Source organism: Trichechus manatus, unplaced genomic scaffold (genome assembly GCF_000243295.1).
Source record: "Trichechus manatus latirostris isolate Lorelei unplaced genomic scaffold, TriManLat1.0 scaffold00019, whole genome shotgun sequence".
Classification (NCBI taxonomy): domain Eukaryota; kingdom Metazoa; phylum Chordata; class Mammalia; order Sirenia; family Trichechidae; genus Trichechus; species Trichechus manatus.
This window is the reverse complement of record NW_004443955.1, coordinates 24,227,221-24,247,906: the sequence shown is the minus strand read 5'-3', so window position 1 is coordinate 24,247,906 and position 20,686 is coordinate 24,227,221. Positions and strand designations below refer to the sequence as shown.

At 39.9% G+C, this 20,686-nt stretch overlaps 1 protein-coding gene across 3 annotated transcripts in view; it reads right to left on the bottom strand.

Annotated features, from left to right (window-relative positions):
* The window catches only part of AKAP13 (A-kinase anchoring protein 13), a 391,580-nt gene that overhangs the window by 286,266 nt on the left and 84,628 nt on the right, over positions 1 to 20,686 (bottom strand). For all 3 annotated transcript variants that reach the window (XM_023727887.1, XM_023727889.1, XM_023727888.1), the window contains one exon: positions 5,040 to 5,083. In XM_023727887.1, coding sequence (XP_023583655.1) covers positions 5,040 to 5,072 — 33 coding nt within the window. In that variant the 5' untranslated portion in view covers positions 5,073 to 5,083. The remainder of the gene's footprint in view (positions 1 to 5,039; positions 5,084 to 20,686) is intronic.

Below are 20,686 nucleotides of genomic sequence, written 5' to 3'. Positions count from 1 at the left end.
TATGTATAAATTTTTGTATGAGAGACTAACTTGAATTGTAAACTTTCACTTAAACTACAACAATAAAATAAAAATATATCCCCTAAAGTCTTCTTAAAACCAAATACTTTAGCTCAACTAGTAAAAAAATACCTGCCTTGAGCATTTTACTCTTTTAAGAACTATTTATACGGGGTCAAACGGACAACAGCAACTTGAAAGATTAGACAGGAAATCGCAGGAAGCAGTGAGTTTATGATAATGGGTGAGGAAGAACTCAGAAAAGGGGAATGAGAATGGTTGCATGCACAACTCTAAGAATGTAATCAGTGTCACTGAATTGCACATGTAGAAACAGTTAAATTGGTGTATATTTTGCTGTGTATATTCTCAAAGACAACAAAATCAAAAAAAAAAAAAAAAAACTTTTCTCAGGATCTGTCTTCCTTTATTTGCTAGCAGTTTTTGCTCTTCTGATATTTGTCCCTAGCAAATCCGAAATATGAACTAAAAGAAAAATATTAACACACTCTTTCTATGCTTTTGCTTATTCTTTCTCTAGATGCAGAGGACCCTCCAATGGATTGTCGTGCCACTGTTACTTATCTACACCAAAACATAAATCCCTGTGACTTGACTTAGTTCACTGAGAATGGAGTAAGTACATTTTCACTCTCCTTTTTCAAAAAAGGGTAACACAATTGCCCCATTAAGCATTCTGCTGATAGACATAAGCTGAAATCTGAAGTTTAAAGTATTCTTCAGTAGAGTCTGCCCAATCCACTCAGCACATAATCTTGTACAAAGCCACTTACTTTATTAAGAATATTTCCCGGAGCTGATTTCCAGAGAGCTTTGTTTCCCTAACAGAACAAAACTTTTTTTAAAGCTTAACAAAGTATACAGTGGTTTCTATGACTAAGACCAGAAAACAAAAGGTTCAAGTCACAATTTTATCACTAATTAGCTGTATCATCTTACCACATCTTCAGACCTCATCTCTAAAAAGGAGGGGTTGAAGCAGACAGTATCTGAGGTCTTTATTAGCTCTAAAATTCTCAGACTCCATGATGGAAAAATCAGAACGTTTCTAACTGACCTCAATGCCTCTAGCCTCTCCTTCCAAATTATCCTTCACGCTATCAACAATTAGTTTTCCCAAACTATAACTGTATGAGTTTTCTATTGCTGCTGTTAACAAATTACCACAAACTTAGTGGCTTAAAACAACAAGAAATCTATTATTTTACAATCTGAGGGATAAGAAGTCCAAAATGGGCCTCTCTGGGCTAAAATAAACGTGTCAGCAGCACTGCATTCCTTCTGGAGGCTCTACGGGAGCATCCATTCCTTTGCCTTTTCCAGCTTCTAGAGGCTACATTCCTTGGCACATGGCCCTCCTCCATCTTCAAAGCTATCAGCGTACCATCTTCAAATCTCTCTCTGACTCTGACCCTTGCCTCCCTCTCTCACTTATAAGGATCCTTGGGATTACACTGGGCCCAGCCAGGTAATTCAGAATAATCTCCTCATCTCAAAATCCTTAGATTAATTATACCTGCAAAGTCCCACTGGTCATGTAAGGCAGCATATTCACAGATTCTGGGGATTAGGAGGTGGATAATTGGGGGAGGGGGCATTGTTCTGTCTACCATAACTACTTTAGTTATATCAGATCTCCTAATTAAAAATCTTCAATGGTCAAAACCAGACAAAGACATCACAAGAAAACTTCAGACTAATATCTCTTATGAATACAGACTCAAAAATCCTTAAGAAAATACTAGCAAACCTAATCTATCAATATACAAAAAGGATTATACACACCATGACCACATAGGATTTATGCCAGGAATGCAAGGTTGATTTAACATCCCAAAGTCAATTAGTATAATACACCATATCAATAGAATAAAGAACAAATAGCCATTATCATCTCAATAGATGCACAAAAAGCAATCAACACAATTAAACACCTTTTCATGATAAAAACACTCAACAAACTAGGAATAAAAGGGAAATTCCTCAACCTGATAAAGGGCATCTATGAAAAACCCACAGCTAACATCATATGTAATGGTAAAAGACTAAATGCTTTTCCTTTAAGATCAGGAACAAGAGAAGGAAGTTCACTCTTGCCACTTCTATTCAATATGGTGGTGCAGTGGTTAAGAGCATGGCTGCTAAAGAAAAGGTCATGAGTTCAATTCCACCAGCCACTCCTTGGAAACCCTATGGAGCAGTTCTACTCTGTCTTATAGGGTCTCTGCGAGTCAGAATCGACTCGACGGCAATGGGTAGGCAGGGCAATTAGGTGAGAAGGCATCCAGATTAGAAAGGAAGGAAACTATCTCTGTTCAGAGATGACATGATTTTGTATATGGAAAATCTTAAGCAATTCACTAAAAACCAATAATATTAATAATAAAGTTCAGCAAGGTTGCATCAAAAAGAATAAAATATTTAGGAATAAATTTAATAAAAGAAGTACAAGACTTGTACACTGAAAGCTACAAAACATTTTTAAAGAAGTCCTAAATGAATGGAACAGAACTGAGTGTCCAGAAATAAATCCTCACATTTATGGTCAAATGATTTTCAACAAGCGTGCCAACATAATTCAATGGGGGAATGAAAAGTCTTTTCAACAAATGATGCTAGGACAACTGGATTTTTCACATGCAAAAGAATGAAACTGGACCCGTTCCTCACACCACACACAAAAATTAATTGGATCACCGACCTAAACGTAAGAGCTAAAACTATAAACTTGTTACAAGAAAACAAAGGAGTAAATCTTCATGACCTTGGGTTATGCAAAGCCTTCTAAGATATGATACGAAAGTACAGTGACAAAAGAAAAAGTAGATAAAACTGGACTTGATCAAAATTAAAAATGTTCGTGCTTCAATGGACATTATCAAGAAAGTGAAAAGACAACCCATAGGATGGGAGAAAAATCTGCAAATCATTTATCTGACAAGGGGCTTTTATCCAGAATATATAAAGAATTCTTAAAATTCAGTAAGAAGAAAAATAACACAATTAAAAAATGAGCAAAGGGTCTGAACAGACATTTCTCCAAGGATACACAAATGGACAATAAGCACATGAAAAGATGCTTAACATCATTAGCCATTAGGAAAATACAAATCAAAACCACAATGAGATATCACTTTATACCCACTTTGTTGTTTTTCTTAGTTACCATCAAATCGCCTTTGATTCATAGTGTCCTTATATATCAACAGAATAAAACGTTGCCCAGTCCTGCGCCATCTTCATGACTGTTGGTTTGTTTGGGTCCATTGTTTCACTTCATTGAGGGTTTCCTTCATTTTCGCTGACCCTCAGCTTTACCAACCATGATGTCCCTTTCTAGCTAATGGTCTTTCTTGATGACGTGTTCAAAGTAAGCGAGCCGAAGTCTCGCCATCCTCGCTTCTAAGGAACACTCTGCTGTGTTTCTTCTAAGAGTGATTTGTTTGTCCTCTGGCAGTCCACTTTAAAGGGTGACTTTTACGGTATGTGAATTATATTTCAATAACTGTTGTTGTTAGATACCGCGAGTCAATTCTGATTCATGGTGACCCCATGGGTGCAGAGCAGAATTGTTCCATTGGGTTTTCAAGGCTGTAACCTTTTGGTAGCAGATTGCCAGGTCTTATCCTAAAGCACCTCTGGATGAGTTCAAACGACCAACCTTAAGGCTAGCAGTCCAGTGCTTAACCGTTTGCACCACCCAAGGACTCCTACATCTCAATAAAGCTGTTTAAAACAAGGTAATCAGTTTACATACAAATCCACTGATGAACATAAAAAATTATATTCAAGTAGTCTGGAAAGAAAATAAGTAAATAAAATACCTTCAAATTTTAAGAACACATGTATATTTTTTTCTTTATATATTACATTTAACAAAAATCATCTATACAGAAGAGTAACCATATGAATGTTCTATGTTGGAAAGGTATAAAACAATTAACACAGCATGGTAATAAATTCATTAAAATAAATAGCAGAGTAAAAAAACACACACACATGTAAACAGACACATATACCTTCAATGCCTACCAAGTGGTCACAAAATAAAATCCCCACACCTTCTCTTCCTTTACAACTGGGCTTCAACTACCTTTCTAGACATATCTCCCACTATTACCCAAAACAAATTCACCTGGGCCAGGCTTTCTACTGCCCACACTTTAACCACCCATGGAACACTATGTTCACTGCCATCCTTCTCCCCACCATCTGCCTTCTGTCTTGAGTAAATTGTGAAGACTTTTCACCTAACTAAATTATGCGCCTCATTCTTCAAGGTCTGGCTCAAGTCCTATCACACACATCAAATGACTTTTCTCACCCACTCCAGACCACACCAACCCAATATCCCCTGGCCTCTCACAGCTCTAACTGTCCATACTTCTGAGCTGGTTCCTCATCAAACAGGCAGGCCCACTTTCCACCACTCCAATTCAGCAAATTCATTCTTACAACAATTTTTTGAAAAGCTACCTAGAGTTTACCTTTTCCAGGCCTGATCCATTCATTTATTCATTTCATCTTAGAATCCCCTCACATTAGGAGCTGCTTTATAAAAGCTTTCACCCAGAGTCCTAAAGTAAATAAAGTCAATACTGCACCTTGCCAATGACAGAGTGCCACCTAGTTGCAAGACAGGGTAACTCACAATACTAGTGGGAAGATTCTCAGATTACTTTAACAGAAATGTATTACAGGTAAAAATAAGAAGCCACAGTACTATTACAGAGGGCAATTTAATTGTTTCATATGTGCTTCTTATCTCTCCATCTAGACTGCTTTACTGTCTTACAGGAATTATCTGTGCTTAGCGCAATTCCTTGTGTATATTAGTCATTTAATATTTCCTAAATCAAACTCAATTTTTAAAATGTACTATGCCAATAAATTCATGTGTAGATGGCTAAAAACTTCTGTGATAATCTCTGTCACATTAGAGTGTTTGTGAACTTATTATAACAAGTAAACAGCAACAATAACTACAAAAAAAAAAAAAAATCGCATGATTTACTCACATATAATGGAGCTTGTTGTGGATTAAGTTTCATGACCCAGGATACTGAAACAGAAACAGAAGAAGTAAATGAGAAAAATATTAAGAATGTCAGCAAAAGTATAAAAACCACATAAAGTCCTAGATGTTAAACACAGCAATTATGATCACAATCAGAAGTCTGAGATTACTGTATACCCAGTTTTTTTTCACAAGTTTGAGAAGGCAGGAGGATCTAAGACTGCAGTGTTCCTTGTATTCCAGATTTAAAGATTTCAAGTGGGGAGAAAGATTTTCCGATTGAAAAATAAAAACAAAAAGTTTCACTGTCACTAAAGGATTTTCAACAACCAACAGGATATTTAAAGTAGCTGCCAAAGCACTTATCAAAGTACTATATGATCAGTTAAACTTTTACATAATTCCCCACACTCACAAAAAGCTGCTTAACCTGGGACTCCCCCACTAACTCGCTAGGGAACTTAAGGCAAAGGGGGGAAGCACAGGACCATTACACCTCTCTTCCTCTCTACCCCTCTCCCAGAGAGGAAGGCTACAGCTTGTCTCCAACAACAAAAGGTTGTCCCCATACCCCAAGTCAACAGGTGAATTCCTTTATTGGTTGTTTTCACTAAATGAACTCTCACAAAAAAAACTTTAGAGAAGACTTCCAGGATCCTAGAATATGAGTCTCACTGCATGCTATTCTTAGCCTTCCCAGCACAAGTAACTGAAATTAAACCATTATTTAATGCTCGTCTCTCATCCAGACCGGTGAGGACAAGAGCTTCACTTGTCAAGTCCTCAAATACCCGTGAACGCGATGAATGAAAGTAAATTTTATATCCTCCTTCACCTAAGTCTAACTTCTTTGAAATGTGGATCCAACTGTATCTTGTCCCCGTGTTTAACCTTTTACTCAGAAGAAGCCACAGTACTATTGCAGAGTTCAATTTAATTGTTTTACTCAGAACACTCCTCTGATTAAGATAGCAATCACGTGGACATTACAACATCCTACTCATAGCATGTTCTTAGGAGTTTAACTTAGTGATCTGAACAGGACTTAACCTAGGATAAACAAAAATCATCGTCCCAAATGATGAACTCCAGAATGGCAGGTCCTTTGCCAAACACCCTGAATTTAAGTATACGCTGATCTCATTCTCATAACAGTCAGAGAAGCAGACCCAAGTGACTTCATTATAAGTTGATACGAGGAAGCTTCTTACTCATAATAGGTAGGTAACTGGATTTAACCAAGCACGAACTAATCAATATAAACTACAGTACAAAAAGATCATTCATACATGAAAAAAAAAAAGATAAAATTCTCATACTTTTATGTTCTACCACACCACAAAAACCTCATGATAATGAATGAAAATTCAAACAGCATAAACTCAAGGTTATCAATGACTAAATGTTTAGAATACAAGAGCAATACCTTAGCGAGCACCCATAACTTAATTAATAAAAGCTTCTCAATATTAAAATCCTCATAGATCTGCCAGTTTGGTCTGGCTAAGTATGTCTGAGATCAAGGCTCACCCAAAAAGCAGATAACACACACTCCAAAAAAAAATCTATAACCAGGCTCCTAAACCCAATCATCTCCAACCAGTTGCAGGCCATAGGCTTTACTCTGTTCAGCTGGACAAAGGCAAGCCACCCAGGGGGATCCTCTACATTGAGTGAACTGCCTCCATGCCCTCCTCCCCATTTACTCTCAAGTCCACTCCCTACATTGCAACTGACATCCTGGCTCAGGGTACTCCTTCCTGTCTGCCTTGTTTCATTTAATGATTTTGTGCCCTTAGGTGCTAAGTTCACCGGCAGAAAGTCACACGAAAAACCGCTCTTCAGCAATTAAGTCATATCCAAATCTCTTGGAAAAATAGATTTCAAGCCCATCAGATTCAAACAGCAAGCACAGATGAAACAGAAAGAATGAAGGACCTGAGTACTTGCTCAATGCATTAAATATCCACTTAATTTAAAATTAAGCTCACTGTGCCCACCGGCCTCTTAATCAGCTTTCCAGGTACTGTTCAGACTTGCCTGACACAGGATTGAAAGAACCTATAATTTATGAACCAATCTGCCTTAACAAACTCCTGAAGTGTTCCTGTCATCAAAGCAGAGGAAATATCAATGGAAACTGATAGAGGAATTAACACTTCAGTAATCTATAAGGATTGCAAAAGTCCATGGAGACAAACTAGTGACTATTACACACCAGCCCACTGATGTTTCCCAAGTTGCTGAGAACTTAGTCTGAATCTGAGCAAGGACCACAAATATCAACTTATCAGAGTGGCTCCCATCACATTTCGATAAGAGAGCTGGTAAAACTCAAATGACTCTAAGGAAGGGCTGATGTCATCTGAACTGTTGGAGTTATGAACTCATCTAAACCTAGGACTCAAAGCCAGAACCCATACAAGCTGCTCTGATACAGGATTACAGAGGGATGACCGTGTCTATCCACCCACCCGGTCAAAGGGACAGATCACTGTTATGCTGGCAACACAGGTGGTTGAAAGAATAAATCTGTCAAAAGCAATCAAGGCAATAGCCCCAAAAGGCTCCAGAAACAAACTGGTAAATTCAGAATGTTTTTAGGCTTTTTTAACGCTGGTACAAAGAAGCCTTGGTGGTGCAATGGTTAAGCGCTCAGCCAACTGAAAGGTCGATGGTTCAAACCCACCAGCCACTCCACAGGAGAAAAGACCTGGCAATCTACTCCCGTGAAACCATATTGGGCAGTTCTACTCTGTCATACAGTGTCGCTATGAATCGGAATCAACTTGATGGCACACAACAATGCTGGTACAGAGAGAGAGAGAGAACTAACATTTAGAGAGCTCAGTGTTTGATATGGAGCCCTGGTGGTGCAGTGGTTAAGAACTCTTGGTTGTTAACCAAAAGATCGGTCACTCAAATCCACCAGCCTATGGGGTAGTTCTACTCTGTCCTATAGGGTCACTATGAGTCAGAATCAACGGCAACGTGTTTGGTTTGTTTTTGGTACGTTTGATTATGGGGAACCCTGGTGGCGCAGTGGTTAAAGTGCTCGGCTGCTAACCAGAAGGTCAATGGCTGGAACCCACCAGCCCACTCCACAGGAGAAAGATATGGTAGTCCACTTCCGTGAAGATTTATATCCTTGGAAATCTTGTGGGGCAGTTCTACTCTGTTCTACAGGATAGCTATGAGTTGAAACTGACTCGACAACAAGGGGTTTATGCTTGATATCTTATTTAATCCCCATAACGAAAGTATTATTTTCCCCATTCCACTATTGAATAAAACTGAGTCTTTCAAAGATTATTTAATTCTAAGGTCAAGAAGTGGGAAAGCCCAGATTCATATCCAGCCCGATTCTCAAACATGTGCTTTTTCCACCCGATCATAATAAAATCTCCTGCTAACCACCTCAAATCTAAAATCTGACTTGTTCTACCTCTAACCCTCATCCTACAAACAACAGAGACTCTCCCTGACTTTGTTAATTCAACTGTCATTGTGCAGCTATAATGTGCCAGGCACCGTACTCTTCAAGGCACTGAGAGTACAGAAGGAATAACAGACAAAATCCCTGCCTTCACAGAATTTATTCTATTGGTGTAACACAGATAAATAAAATATTAAAAGAAATGGCTTTCAGATAGCGGTATGTGCTATGGAAAAAAAAATAATAAAACATGGAACTGAGAAAGGAAATGAGAGGGATACCATTTTAATAGGATGCTGAGGGAAGGCCTCCCTGAGAAGGTGGCATATGTGCATAAAATAAAAGAGATTAAGGGAGCAAATACTGCAGACAACAGAAGGAAGGTGTTCCAGCCAGTTAATCCTCAAACTGGTCCCAAAACTAAGAACTCAGAGTTCAGAGGCTATATCACAAAGAACCTGGTACATATAATGCATTGACTGACTTACTTTACACATTTAAGCAAACTTGCTTTACTTGAGAACTATGCTCTAAAGGAAGGAACATATTACAGGAAGGCAATTTTCTGATCAGAGTAAAAGCATTTAAAAACCAAACCCATACTCCAAGACCAATTTCAAAGTCTTTGCTTTGGCAACAGGTTTTTGATTAAGCCTCCCCTAAAGGAAAACTACATAATACACTATGTCCATCCAGTGATTTCACCAAGGAATTTTAAAAGAGAAAACCCTACAATTTCTTCCTCACCCAGTAACTACCAATCAACCAACCGCTGTCCATTCAATTGTCACTCAAGGTGACCCAATGTGTGTCAGAGCAGAACTGTGCTCCAGAGGATTTTCAACGGCTGATTTTTTTTTTTTCCTGGAAGTAGATGGCCACTCTTTTCTTCCAATGTGCCTTTGAGTGGACTTGAACTTTCAACTTCTCAGTTAGCAGCCAAGAGCATTAACAATCTGCACCACCCAGGGCCTCCTACCCAGTAACTCAAGTAACTTTTGAGCAGATTCAGAAGTTTACTGGAGCTGCTTCCACAGAATACAAGGACAATGTATGAGAGACACAGTGGCACTGTAAAGGTTGCCTAACATTTGAAAGGCTATAAAGAAGAGAAAACATCAGAGTTCAAAGACTCACAATGATATGGTTTTAAGTGTATTTGCTAAATCCACTCATTACTCAGACGTAACCAGCTGAAGGTCTGAGGAATCATAAATTGGAAGGGTATGAAATAACAAGCAGAAGTACAGTAACTAAGTTCTTTTACTCTTCCCACATCTTCCATTTTGTTTATTTTACAATGCTAAAAAGGAAACAAATTTAATACTTTACTGCTGTATAAAAGAGACACATTCACTTTGTGTCAAAACAGAGCACCCAATTTTAATGCCACTGTCTCAATTATTTAAATCAGCCTTCTCCCCAATTCCCACGTTATGGCATTGTTGATTACAGTAAAGACACCACTACAACCTCTTTCTGCACCTTAATATAAATGATTGGTCTTTTCTTCAGAGGGTGCAGTGTGGACACCATCATCAGCATGTATCAGCACTGGGTACACAGCGCTTACAAAGGTTAACAGTAACAAAAGTTTTGGAATTCTTGAAATTCACGCTGTCTGGAAAGGACTATGCAGAAACTCAGTCACTATACAGGACCACACAGAAACCTCAGGCATGAAGTGATACGGCTGTTTGATTGGTTTGGGAGAAGCAGAGGACAACAGGCACCTCCAACAACCAATGTACTTGAGCAAATCAATGTAAAACTTTAGCAACTACAAAAAGATTAAACCAAAAAACCAAACCCGTTGCCATACCCACACATTACACCAGAGAAGGCTTTAACAGGTGCTGGCTCCACTGTTAATGAAATGTCCCTGGAGAAGGAAAGGTAAGGTGGGGGGAGGGAACCACTAGCCCAATATCATTTCAGGTAATTATACTGCAAACTTTGGAACCTGTTAGCTTGGTGCTCTCAGGCCAAGGACCAAGCTGTCCAGGTCTAACAAACCTATCACTTCAATTGGCATGTTTTTTTGTCATTCACAACAGGAAATCTTCCTAATCAACAAAAAGATGTGCAAGTCACCTACCTCCCATATCCGCCCCCCAAGCCCCAATAGGGGGAGGGCAGCTGTTCTGGGTGCAGGCAAGTGTAAATGGCGTATTTTTACACGCAGGGCACTTCCATGGGAGAATGAAATCTCCATGGCCAGTGACCCTGCTAAGACTGAGCTTCAGTCAAGCCTTTGAAATCAACAAAAATTTGTGGTGAGGGTTAATATCGCAACAATACATACTCCCGATTTTTGTAAAACAGTCAATGTTCAGCTCTTCCTCAAGGTAAGTATCAGAATCCAAAGACTCCTTCATTTCTAAGGTGCCTGGGCTGGTGGCTATAAATGTGTCATGCACCGGTTGGGAAGGCTGGGGGTGGAAGAAGGATTTCAGAACAACAGAAAAAGCAGCAGGGTACAAAGTGAATGGGTTTTTCCTGTTGAAGATACCAAGTTCTACAAAAAATATAAAACACCAGAGGTACCACATATTTTCCTGAATAAAGACTGAGGAAATCTTCCATGAGCCTTATAAATGTCTGACTTCTGTTTACAGCTGCATTAATAATTAAGAAACTAATTGTTTAGGCAGTGGTGGTCCCCAAACCTTACTGTGCATGAACATCAGTTGGAGGCTTGTTAAATTATGCTGATTCTTGCCCCCGCTCTCCCAGCACAGATTCCAAATCAGCAGACCAGCCTGGTGACTTTGTTGGAGTCATGGCCCACACTTGAAGAAACAATGGTGTTGAGACCTGTTCCATATGTTTGCTTCTCTTATGGTTAGCCTTGCTCTGCCCAACTATCACCTGACTCGGTACTCACTAACCACCAAGAAAAACCCAAAGCAACGATCACAACTCAGTTGGGAGTGTGTGTATGGGGGAGGGAGATGGCATGCAGGTAGGACATGAAGGGAATAAAAAGTTCAACACAGCAATACTCTCAAAGTAAAACAAAAGCACACAGCAAAATAACACAAACAGCAAAAACCACTAATACCCACATTCACTCACTCTATCAGCACTGGATTACCCAACAGGCAGAATGAGCCTGAGTTAAGGGCATGCACACGCACATAAAATCAAGGTAATTATGGTGAAACAAATCAGAACCCTGACTTGCTTACACTCATTTTAAGAGTTTACTCTGAAATATGTATGAGTACACACCATAAACATCTCTGTGTTTAGGGCCTACTTTTCTTTACACAAGGAGCCCTGGTGGTGCAGTGGTTAAGAGCTTGGCTGCTAACCAAAAGACTGACAATTTGAATTCACCAGCCACTCCTTGGAAACCTTATGGGGAAGTTCTACTCTGTACTATAGGGTCCCTATAAGTCGGAATCAACTTGACGGTAATGGGTTTGGTTTTTTCTTTACACGTTTATACTACTGCCTGGCACATAATAAATCTTCTGGTAAATAACCTTTTTATATTTGTGAGCCTCTAGAACATTCCACGTACTAAGCTAGTTGCTGAGCTTTAGAGATAAATAATGCATGCCCCTGTCAATTTAGTAAGGGATATATACATGTAAACAGGTAATCATATTACAGCATGATAAGTGCAATAATAAAAAGATTACAAGGATCAGGAAGAAGCAACAAACTCTCAGAAGACGGAGGCCCAGACAGGGTTTTTCGGAGGAAGCAGCTCCTGAGCCAAGTTTTGCCAGGTGGACATACGGGCAAAAGGGCAGATAAGAAGGAACGGCACGTACAAAAACAGGACATAGCATCCTGAGTTGCTGGGAACTATCCAACTGAATGAAAAGTGAAAGCAGGGAATGACAGGAGATGAGTCAGGAGAGGTGCTCATGTAAATTCACATACGTCAACACTGCCTGGCTTTAGTAACCACTGGAGAAAGAAGTGTCTGTGACACAGCTCTACACTAAAGGACTTACAGCCATACAACGGCATCAACAAATCCCTGCCCACCCCCACACCGCTTTCTGAGCTGGAAATATGAAGCCCAGCTCCAATTTCTGTTCATTCACAACTGCAGGTTCAAAAATTCACAAAAAACATTAGTACTGGAAAAAGTTTGTAGCCGTATCTCAAACACAGACCAAGTATCTGCTGTGGGTGACAACCAGTAAGGCCAGGTCAGACCCCTACATTGCTTTCCCAAGGTGCAACAGGCAAAAGATAGCTTCCAAATCAATTTGCTCAGGTACTGGAGACTTCATCTCAATCTCTAGCCTAACCCCATCAACAGGACCTTATAATTAGAAGCGGTCTCAGAAGCAACCCACATCATCCTTCCTCCCCTGCCAGCCTACCTGCCACTGCTTGTGTACTTCTAGTGCCAGGACCTCAGCACACTGAGTAAACACTCCATGCTCCACTCCCACCTCTGATTCAGCCTACCTAAAACACTATTTTCATTACATAGCTCCCTCTCTACCTACACAGTAGTAAGCAATCTTTCAGAAGGGTTCTTTCTTTCAGGGTACCAACCTCTTTTCTTTAGGGAGTTCTAGGGAATGGTACTATCAATATCAAAGTATCAGTCTAATCCCAGATGGTTAATCTAGTAGCTCAGTAGAGACATAGGGTCTTGCCTACCATTAAGGAATTCAGCCTCAAGCAATTTTCTTAATCTGCCAGAGAGTCAGTAGGAACCAAAACCAAACCAAACCAAACCAAACCAAACCAAACCAAACCAAACCAAACCAAACCCACTGCCGTCCAGTTGATTCTGACTCATAGCAATCCTACAGGACAAAATATAACTGCCTCATAGGGTTTCCAAGGCTGTAATCTTTACAGGGAGCCCTGGTGGCACAGTGGTTAAGAGGACAGCTGCTAACCAAAAGGCTGGCAGTTCAAATTTACAAGCCGCTCCTTGGAAACACTATGGGGCAGTTCTACTCCGTACTATGGGGTCACCATGAGTCAGAATCAACTTGATGGCGACTGGTTTGGTTTTTGGTTAATCTTTACAGAAATAGATTGCCACATGTTTCTCCCATAGAGGGGCTGGTAGGTTCGAACCCCCGACCTTTAGGTTGGCAGCTGAGCACTTTAACCACTGCACAACTAGGGCTCCTTCAGCACGGACTAGAGTGGGGGGAATTCAGCATCATTTAACTCAACAACCTCAGAGAGAAGAGGACAAAGAGCTGCTTAGCACTATACTTGGGCTCTCATGACAGCTGGTACCTACTGTAAGAGGAACACGTTATTTTAATTCTCTTTTGGTCTCTAACACAGGTTTGTGGTTTCCTGCTGAAATGGTTTCTGCTTCTTTGTAAAGTTCTATACTGAGAAAAAAAAACTCCAATAGCCATTCCCACAGGTGAGAACTTTGCCACCACCTGTTTCCTGTTATCCCAAGCAAACGGAACTGTAAGCTGCCAGGAGGTCCAGACACAGGAGAGCAAGACCATAAATTCAATACATGCTGACACTCTTATCCCTGTGGTAATAAGAATCAATTTTAAATTTATAAAAATTCATACACAGCTGGGCTTTATGTAAATTAACTTCAACGAGGGTTAAAATAGGTATCTTGTAAAGAGACTGCCAAATTCAAGCCTTTATACTTCCTTCATCCTCCCTAACCTCTATCATCCAAAGAGTAAGTAGCCCACTGGGGCTAAACCAATTATAAACCACTTGAAAGCCAAGTAGGCAAATGGGCTTTCAAACAAATGCAGGCATCACTGAGCTGGATGACCTTACCTGGATAAATCCCAGGGCTTGGAGTGGCTGTTATGTCACAAATTTTTTCATAATGACACAGAGACCCCCTATCTTCTTCACACACTATGTGACAAGGGCACATTCAGGTTATTTCCATGAGTGGCAGGCAGAAAGGGTATCAGAAACAGATACTGCAAATGTCAGTGTTAGCTTTTAACTGTTAAAATGGTTCCTGTGTCTCAAGGATAAATACTGCCTTCCGTATCACGACTCCCCAATCTAAGTCTTTAAATTAAGATCTTGAGAACACTCACACTGGAAAACACAAGAGAGGTGGGCAGGCTGTTTTTTAGACTACCTCAAAATCAGTGGGAAAAGTTCTGAAGAATAAAGAGTTCAGATAAATGTATATATTTCAGAACTGAATGAAAATGCTACAAATCCCTTTTTTCTGCAGCCCCGTATTAAATTTTTTTAAAATATCATTTCATTAACTTTTTTAGTGAACATTTTTAATTTTTATTGTGCTTTAGGTGAAACTTTCCAGCTCAAGTCAGTTTCTCACACAAAAATTTATACACACATTGTTATGACCATAGTTGCTATCCCTATAATGTGACAGCACACTCTCCCTTTCCACCCTGGGTTTCCCGTGTCCATTTAACCAGCTCCTGACCCTCTCTGCTTTCTCATCTCGCCTCTGGACAGAAGCTGCCCATTTAGTCTCATGTATCTACTTCAGCTAAGAAGCACACTCTTCATGAGTATCATTTTATGTCTTATAGTCCAGTCTAATCTTCGTCTGAAGAGCTGACTTCAGGAATGTTTTAGTTCTGGGTTAACAGAGAGTCCAGGGGCCATGTCTTCGAGGTTCCTCTTCTCCTGCTCAGTCAGGGACTCTCTGTTGTGTCCCCTGTCAGGGAGGTCACTGGTGGTAGCCAGGCACCATCTAATTCTTCTAGTCTCAGGCTGATGGAGTCTCTGGTTTAGTCGTCCTTTTGTATCTTGGACTAATATTTTCCTTGTGTCTTTGGTGCTCTTCCAAATAAACATTTTTATTTTTAATGAGGAACTTCTATTCATAAAACATCCCTGACCTGCATTATTCCTTGCAGAGTCATTCTTGCTGTTCATAGCACACACTGAGCAGAGTAAATAAGAGATGGAAAACAGATTTTAGGTGGAAACAAATTAGAATCAGGTAGCCAAAGGACATGAAAATCATCTTCCTCACTTCCAAAATCTAGATGCCATATGTCTACAGTACCTGTGGTAACATGATTAGTATTTTTAGCATAGGGTTTAGCTATTTAAAGACAAAAATTTATCAGTCTTCTGAAATGATGAAACTGTTTCTCAATCTCTTACTAGGGACAGGTATTGCTCAGTAATCGTGCCCAAGCAATATGTAGGTGGTGCTAAATGAAACTGGATCTGTACTCATAGAATACACAAACTAGGCAGTGGAGAAGGAGGAAGTACTTAGGCATTTTGAAAATGGCAATTTATAAGAGGTTTGGCAAATTGTTTGAATATTAATAAAGATTATTTACTTCAATTCAGACACATTGCTTCTCAAAACACAACAGTTGTCTAGCAATGCTAAGATAAAGAATTGGTAATATAAGATCTCCACTGAATTTAAAGTCCAACTATTGTTGTTGTAAGGAGCCCTGGTGGTGCAATGGTTAAGCACTTGGCTGCTAACCGAAAGGTGGGCAGTTTGAACCCACTAGCTGCTCCACAAAAGATGTAGCAGTCTGCTTCTGTAAAGATTTACAGCCTTCGAAACCCTATGGGGCAGTTCTACACTGTCCAGTAGGATTGCTAAGAGTCAGAACTGACTCGTCAACAGGGTGGATTGTTGTTGTTAGCTGCCATTAAGTTGGTTCTGCTTAGGTGATCCTATGTGATACTAAGGCGGCGGGGGGGGGACACATTTTACCAATTCTCATATCCTCATCAATTCACTGAAAATTGTTTAAGAAGAATGATTAAAGAGGTAGTTTCTCATCGAATTATTTAAAAATTACCTGGATATATCTGTGTGGCATTACACTTGTTCTGGATTTAGAAACAACAGAAGGGAAATATCAGAGATTATTCCCTGAATCTCAAATTTTCTAAACTCTTCTTAATAGAAAACTCTTAGAGCACTACATTTGTTAACGTCTCAAACAATGCATGAATGAAAAATTAATTTCCCCACTTGAATTAAGATAAAAAATAAAGTTGTCATAAAAAATACAGACTTAGTGTGTTAAAAACGTATTAGCATATCTGAGGCGTATTAGCATGTCTGAGGCGATCAATGTCATTACATAATAGAAATGTATAATGATGGTTTATTGTTTCTGGTGAATATCGAAAACACTGGAAACTCAGGTCAAGGTCTCTCTAGGATGATCTCAACTTATCATTCCACTTTTGCATCCCACTGCTCCCATGAAACAATCTTTCTACTCCATCTAGGCCCTACACTCCTGTTCAGTAGGGACTCCATTTCCATGCCCCCATCTAATGATAGTCATCATGTGATTATCTCTAACACCACAGATACTATATTGTTTTATGGATAGTCTATTTCTAGCTGTGAACATATTTAGGATAGGAGGCCTTGTCTAACTCAATGTTTTACCTCCAAACCCAGCACAGTGTCCAGCATAGCACAGATAAACTATTAACATTTCTTGAATAAATTTCTCCAACTCTGTGTGCTGCATTACCCAACTGCTTTTCCCCACTCCAAAGCCAAAGGATCCCTGATGGCACAATGGTTAAGCACCCGGCAGCTAACCTAAAAGTCGGCAGTTTGAACCCACCAGAGACAAAGCTGTGGCAGTTTGCTTCCACAGAGATTACAGCCATGGAAACCCTACAGGGCAGTTCTACCCTGTCGTATAGGGTCGCTATGAGTCAGAATTGACTCGATAGCAAAGGGTTTTGGACTCCAAATCCATCCTTTAAAAGCTAAACGTTTGACCTTATCCACTCCATTCCCCAACAATTTTGTGTCCTCTGAATCACACCAGAACACTTAGTCTCCATGTCTGGTCTCCCCCAGATGGATTTTAAGCTCTCTGAGGGTATGGTACATTCATTCTTCCAACCCATATTTATTTCAGTACCTCATATCTTTTATAGCTCATATCTATACTATGCAAGTGAGACTTCAAATATTCCAATGTATGTGTGGTATACACAAAAACAGAGCTAGAGAACAGGTATCTACTACACGGTACCCTTTCCTTTAAAAATTATGACACTTCAGAATTCAAAATATATACGTTTCATAAAATACATCATAACAGAATGCCCCAAGTGCTCGTAATCTGGTTATAATGAATACTTCAACTGTCTGCTTTTTCTGAAAGCCTTTACAATCAACAAGTTAACTGATTTAGGGGGAAAAAAAGACTAACGATTTCTGGGTACACTGTTCTAAAAGTAAAACTGTTGCTTTGCAAGTTTTGTTAACTCATGTGGGAGTGGGGAGTATGTGTCTATAGTCGTGTTTTCAAAGAGCCCAGGTCATCAAGAAAGCAATTCGATAAGGAAGGGGGTGAGGAAAAGAAGACGTAAAGCATGTAAACAAAAGGCATTTGTAGGGCAACAAAGGGAAATAATTCAACAAATATTTGAGGGCTTACTCTAGACAGAGATTGTGGACAGAACAACAAACTACATTCGGTCCAAACAAACTCTCCGGAAAGCACTAAGACCTCGGCCTTTTTATTCTCCACATAGACTTAAAAAACCCCAGCAGCAAGCCCTAACTGCAGCAAACAGTTGGTTCAGTGCTGGACTAGCTGTGGTTAGCAAAGGCACAGAATTCAGACTGATATGAAAGACTGAAGAACTAAGGTTGATCAAATAACCTGGAGATAGCCAAGTGACAGAATCAATATTTTAACCATTCCACTCCAGCTGAAGAGTGGATGAATCGCTTTGGCCATAGCAAGAAGGTCAGAGGGGAGGAGGTAAGTGAAGTCCAACCCCTTGCTAGCTATGTACTTCCTCCTACTTCCTCCTCTGTATAAAATGGAAAATAATCACTTGTCAAGAGGGCTGCTAAGATGCCCTTAGTGCAGCACTTAGGATAGTGGTGACCCAGAGTAGGTGTTCTGTAAACTTTGTCTTTCACAACCAACTAGAAAATAGTAATGCGAGATGGGAAGCAACTAGAAAATACAATTGTCACTCCTTACTTGCAGCAAGAGAAGACTTTAAGAAATAGAGCCCACTGAAATAACCACAGGTCTGAGAGTTTAAAGGTAAAAACCCCAGTGACACCAACTCCCTCTGTAAGTGACTTAAAATGAAGAAAGCAGTTTTCAGCTATCAAATTTGGGCTCAGAAACAGTTGTCTTTGTGGCTGGCTCTCTACCAGCAGAAGTAGCTATGGTAAAACCACAAGCCAACAGTCTCAACATCCACCGCAGCAGGTAAAAGCTCATAGGTCAATTTTTTTCATAGTTTAAAAAAAAAATGCCTGATACCCCCTTCTTTCCCTGAGTTCCCCTGCCCAAATGCTGGTACAACCAAACCACAGATCATATTTTAAAATAATGTGCCTGTTAAACCCACCGCCGTCTAGTCGATCCCGACTCATAGCAACCCTATATGCCCCATAGGGTTTCCAAGGAGCAGCTAGTGGATTCGAACTGCCAACCTTTTGGTTAGCAGCCAAGCTCTTACCCACTGCACTCAGGGCTCCAAATAATCTGCAGAAGCATATAAACAGATAGAACAGACCTGCTTCAGTGCCTACCTACTACAGGAAAAAGCTAACCAAACGTGAAGGCTATCGACTGACGGTTTGCTCTACCCCACATTCTCCTCACCCTGTGCTTTGCCCTCCCCCACTGGACATGTGAAATTTCTATGGAAGGACCTAGTCACTTTCTAGCTCACATGTTTGTATAGAAATAAGAACACTGTAAATGTTCAGAGAACAGAGTAAAAGGATTATCAGCTAGCTCCAATTATACCAACTGATCTCATCCTCTTGTTACAAGCTTCTTCCTGGCGGCTGAAATCTATTTCTGAAACAACCAAGTGTTTTTAAAGCCCTCTACCCTCCCTTTTTCAAGCATACACTAAAATACATCCGGTGGTGGACAAATGCCCTCATTGTCCACCACACTACACATACCAATAAGTCACAGCCTCCTGTTTCACTCCTCAATAGGTGTTCTCATTTGTTCATACTCTGTCCTACTGGGTCGCTATGAGTTGGAATCAACTAGACAGCAACTAGATTTTTGTTTTGTTGTGACATCTTAAAAAAAAATAAAAACCCAAACCTGTTGCTGTCAAGTCGACTCCAACTCACAGCGACCCTACAGGACAGAGCAGAACTGCTCCATAGGGTTTCCAAGGAGAGCCTGGTGGATTCGAACTGCCGACCTTTTGGTTAGCAGCCGTAGCTCTTAACCACTACACCACCAGGGTTTCCAACATCTCACAGCTCACCAATTATGAAGACACAGTGCCGTCACCATCATCGTTGCTGGCTCATTCAATTTCAGGTACACTAATTCTCACAGTAATCCATTTTACAAATGAAGAACCTCATAGCTAAAGTTAAGTAACCTGTATAAGGTCACATAGCTAGTAAACAGTGGGAGCTGGAATTTAAACCCAGATCTAACTCCAAAATCATACTTTTAACCTCTACACTACTACAGTGCTGCCTCTCCTAATCTGCAGCATGCTTGAAAGGAAAGCACTAAATTAGCATAATTCCACCTATAGAAACATTGTGAGCCAGGGACTAAAAGAGAAGTTCCTTGTATTCATTTAAATGGAAAATACTTGATGGAGGAAGTAGCAATTCACTAATTAAAAGAATGGAGAGAGAGGAGGGAGGCAGAGACATACATGCATTTAAAGTTTCTCTACACAACTCATCTGCTTTATCTCCCCAAAACTTAACCATTGTTGGCTGATCTATGCATGTGTCCTCTTCTGTTTTTCCAAAGTAATAGAGAATGAACTATAGAAAAAGTCAGCTGCATAGGTTACTCAACAAGTAAAGCAACTCAACAGGCCAACACATTCCTACCCACATCTAAATAGAAATGTTTACAAGCTTTAGAATCAGCTGGGAACGGACCCCTTTCCACACAAACACAGACTAACATCCGCCAGCTAAAATCTGCTGCCCAAAAAATTTACTTGCTGTTATCTAAGAGAAACTTCTAAGACTGTTTTTCCTAAATTCTAGAAAAATCTGATGAAGAAAAGTGACCAGGGAGTCCTTACACTGAAAATCACATTGAAAACGAATGATAATGTTTCTGACGGTACTGTTACATTTCACAAACTGTTAAATTCTAATAAGGAGTATACCATCCTATCACTTCATCAAACATACTGAAAGTACATTGCTTTTATCATACAGGTAATTGCCAGCCTTGAAATTTGTTATTAAGCAGAACAGAAAATTTAAAACAAAGCAAGACGGATGAACCAAAAACACATACCACCCACCT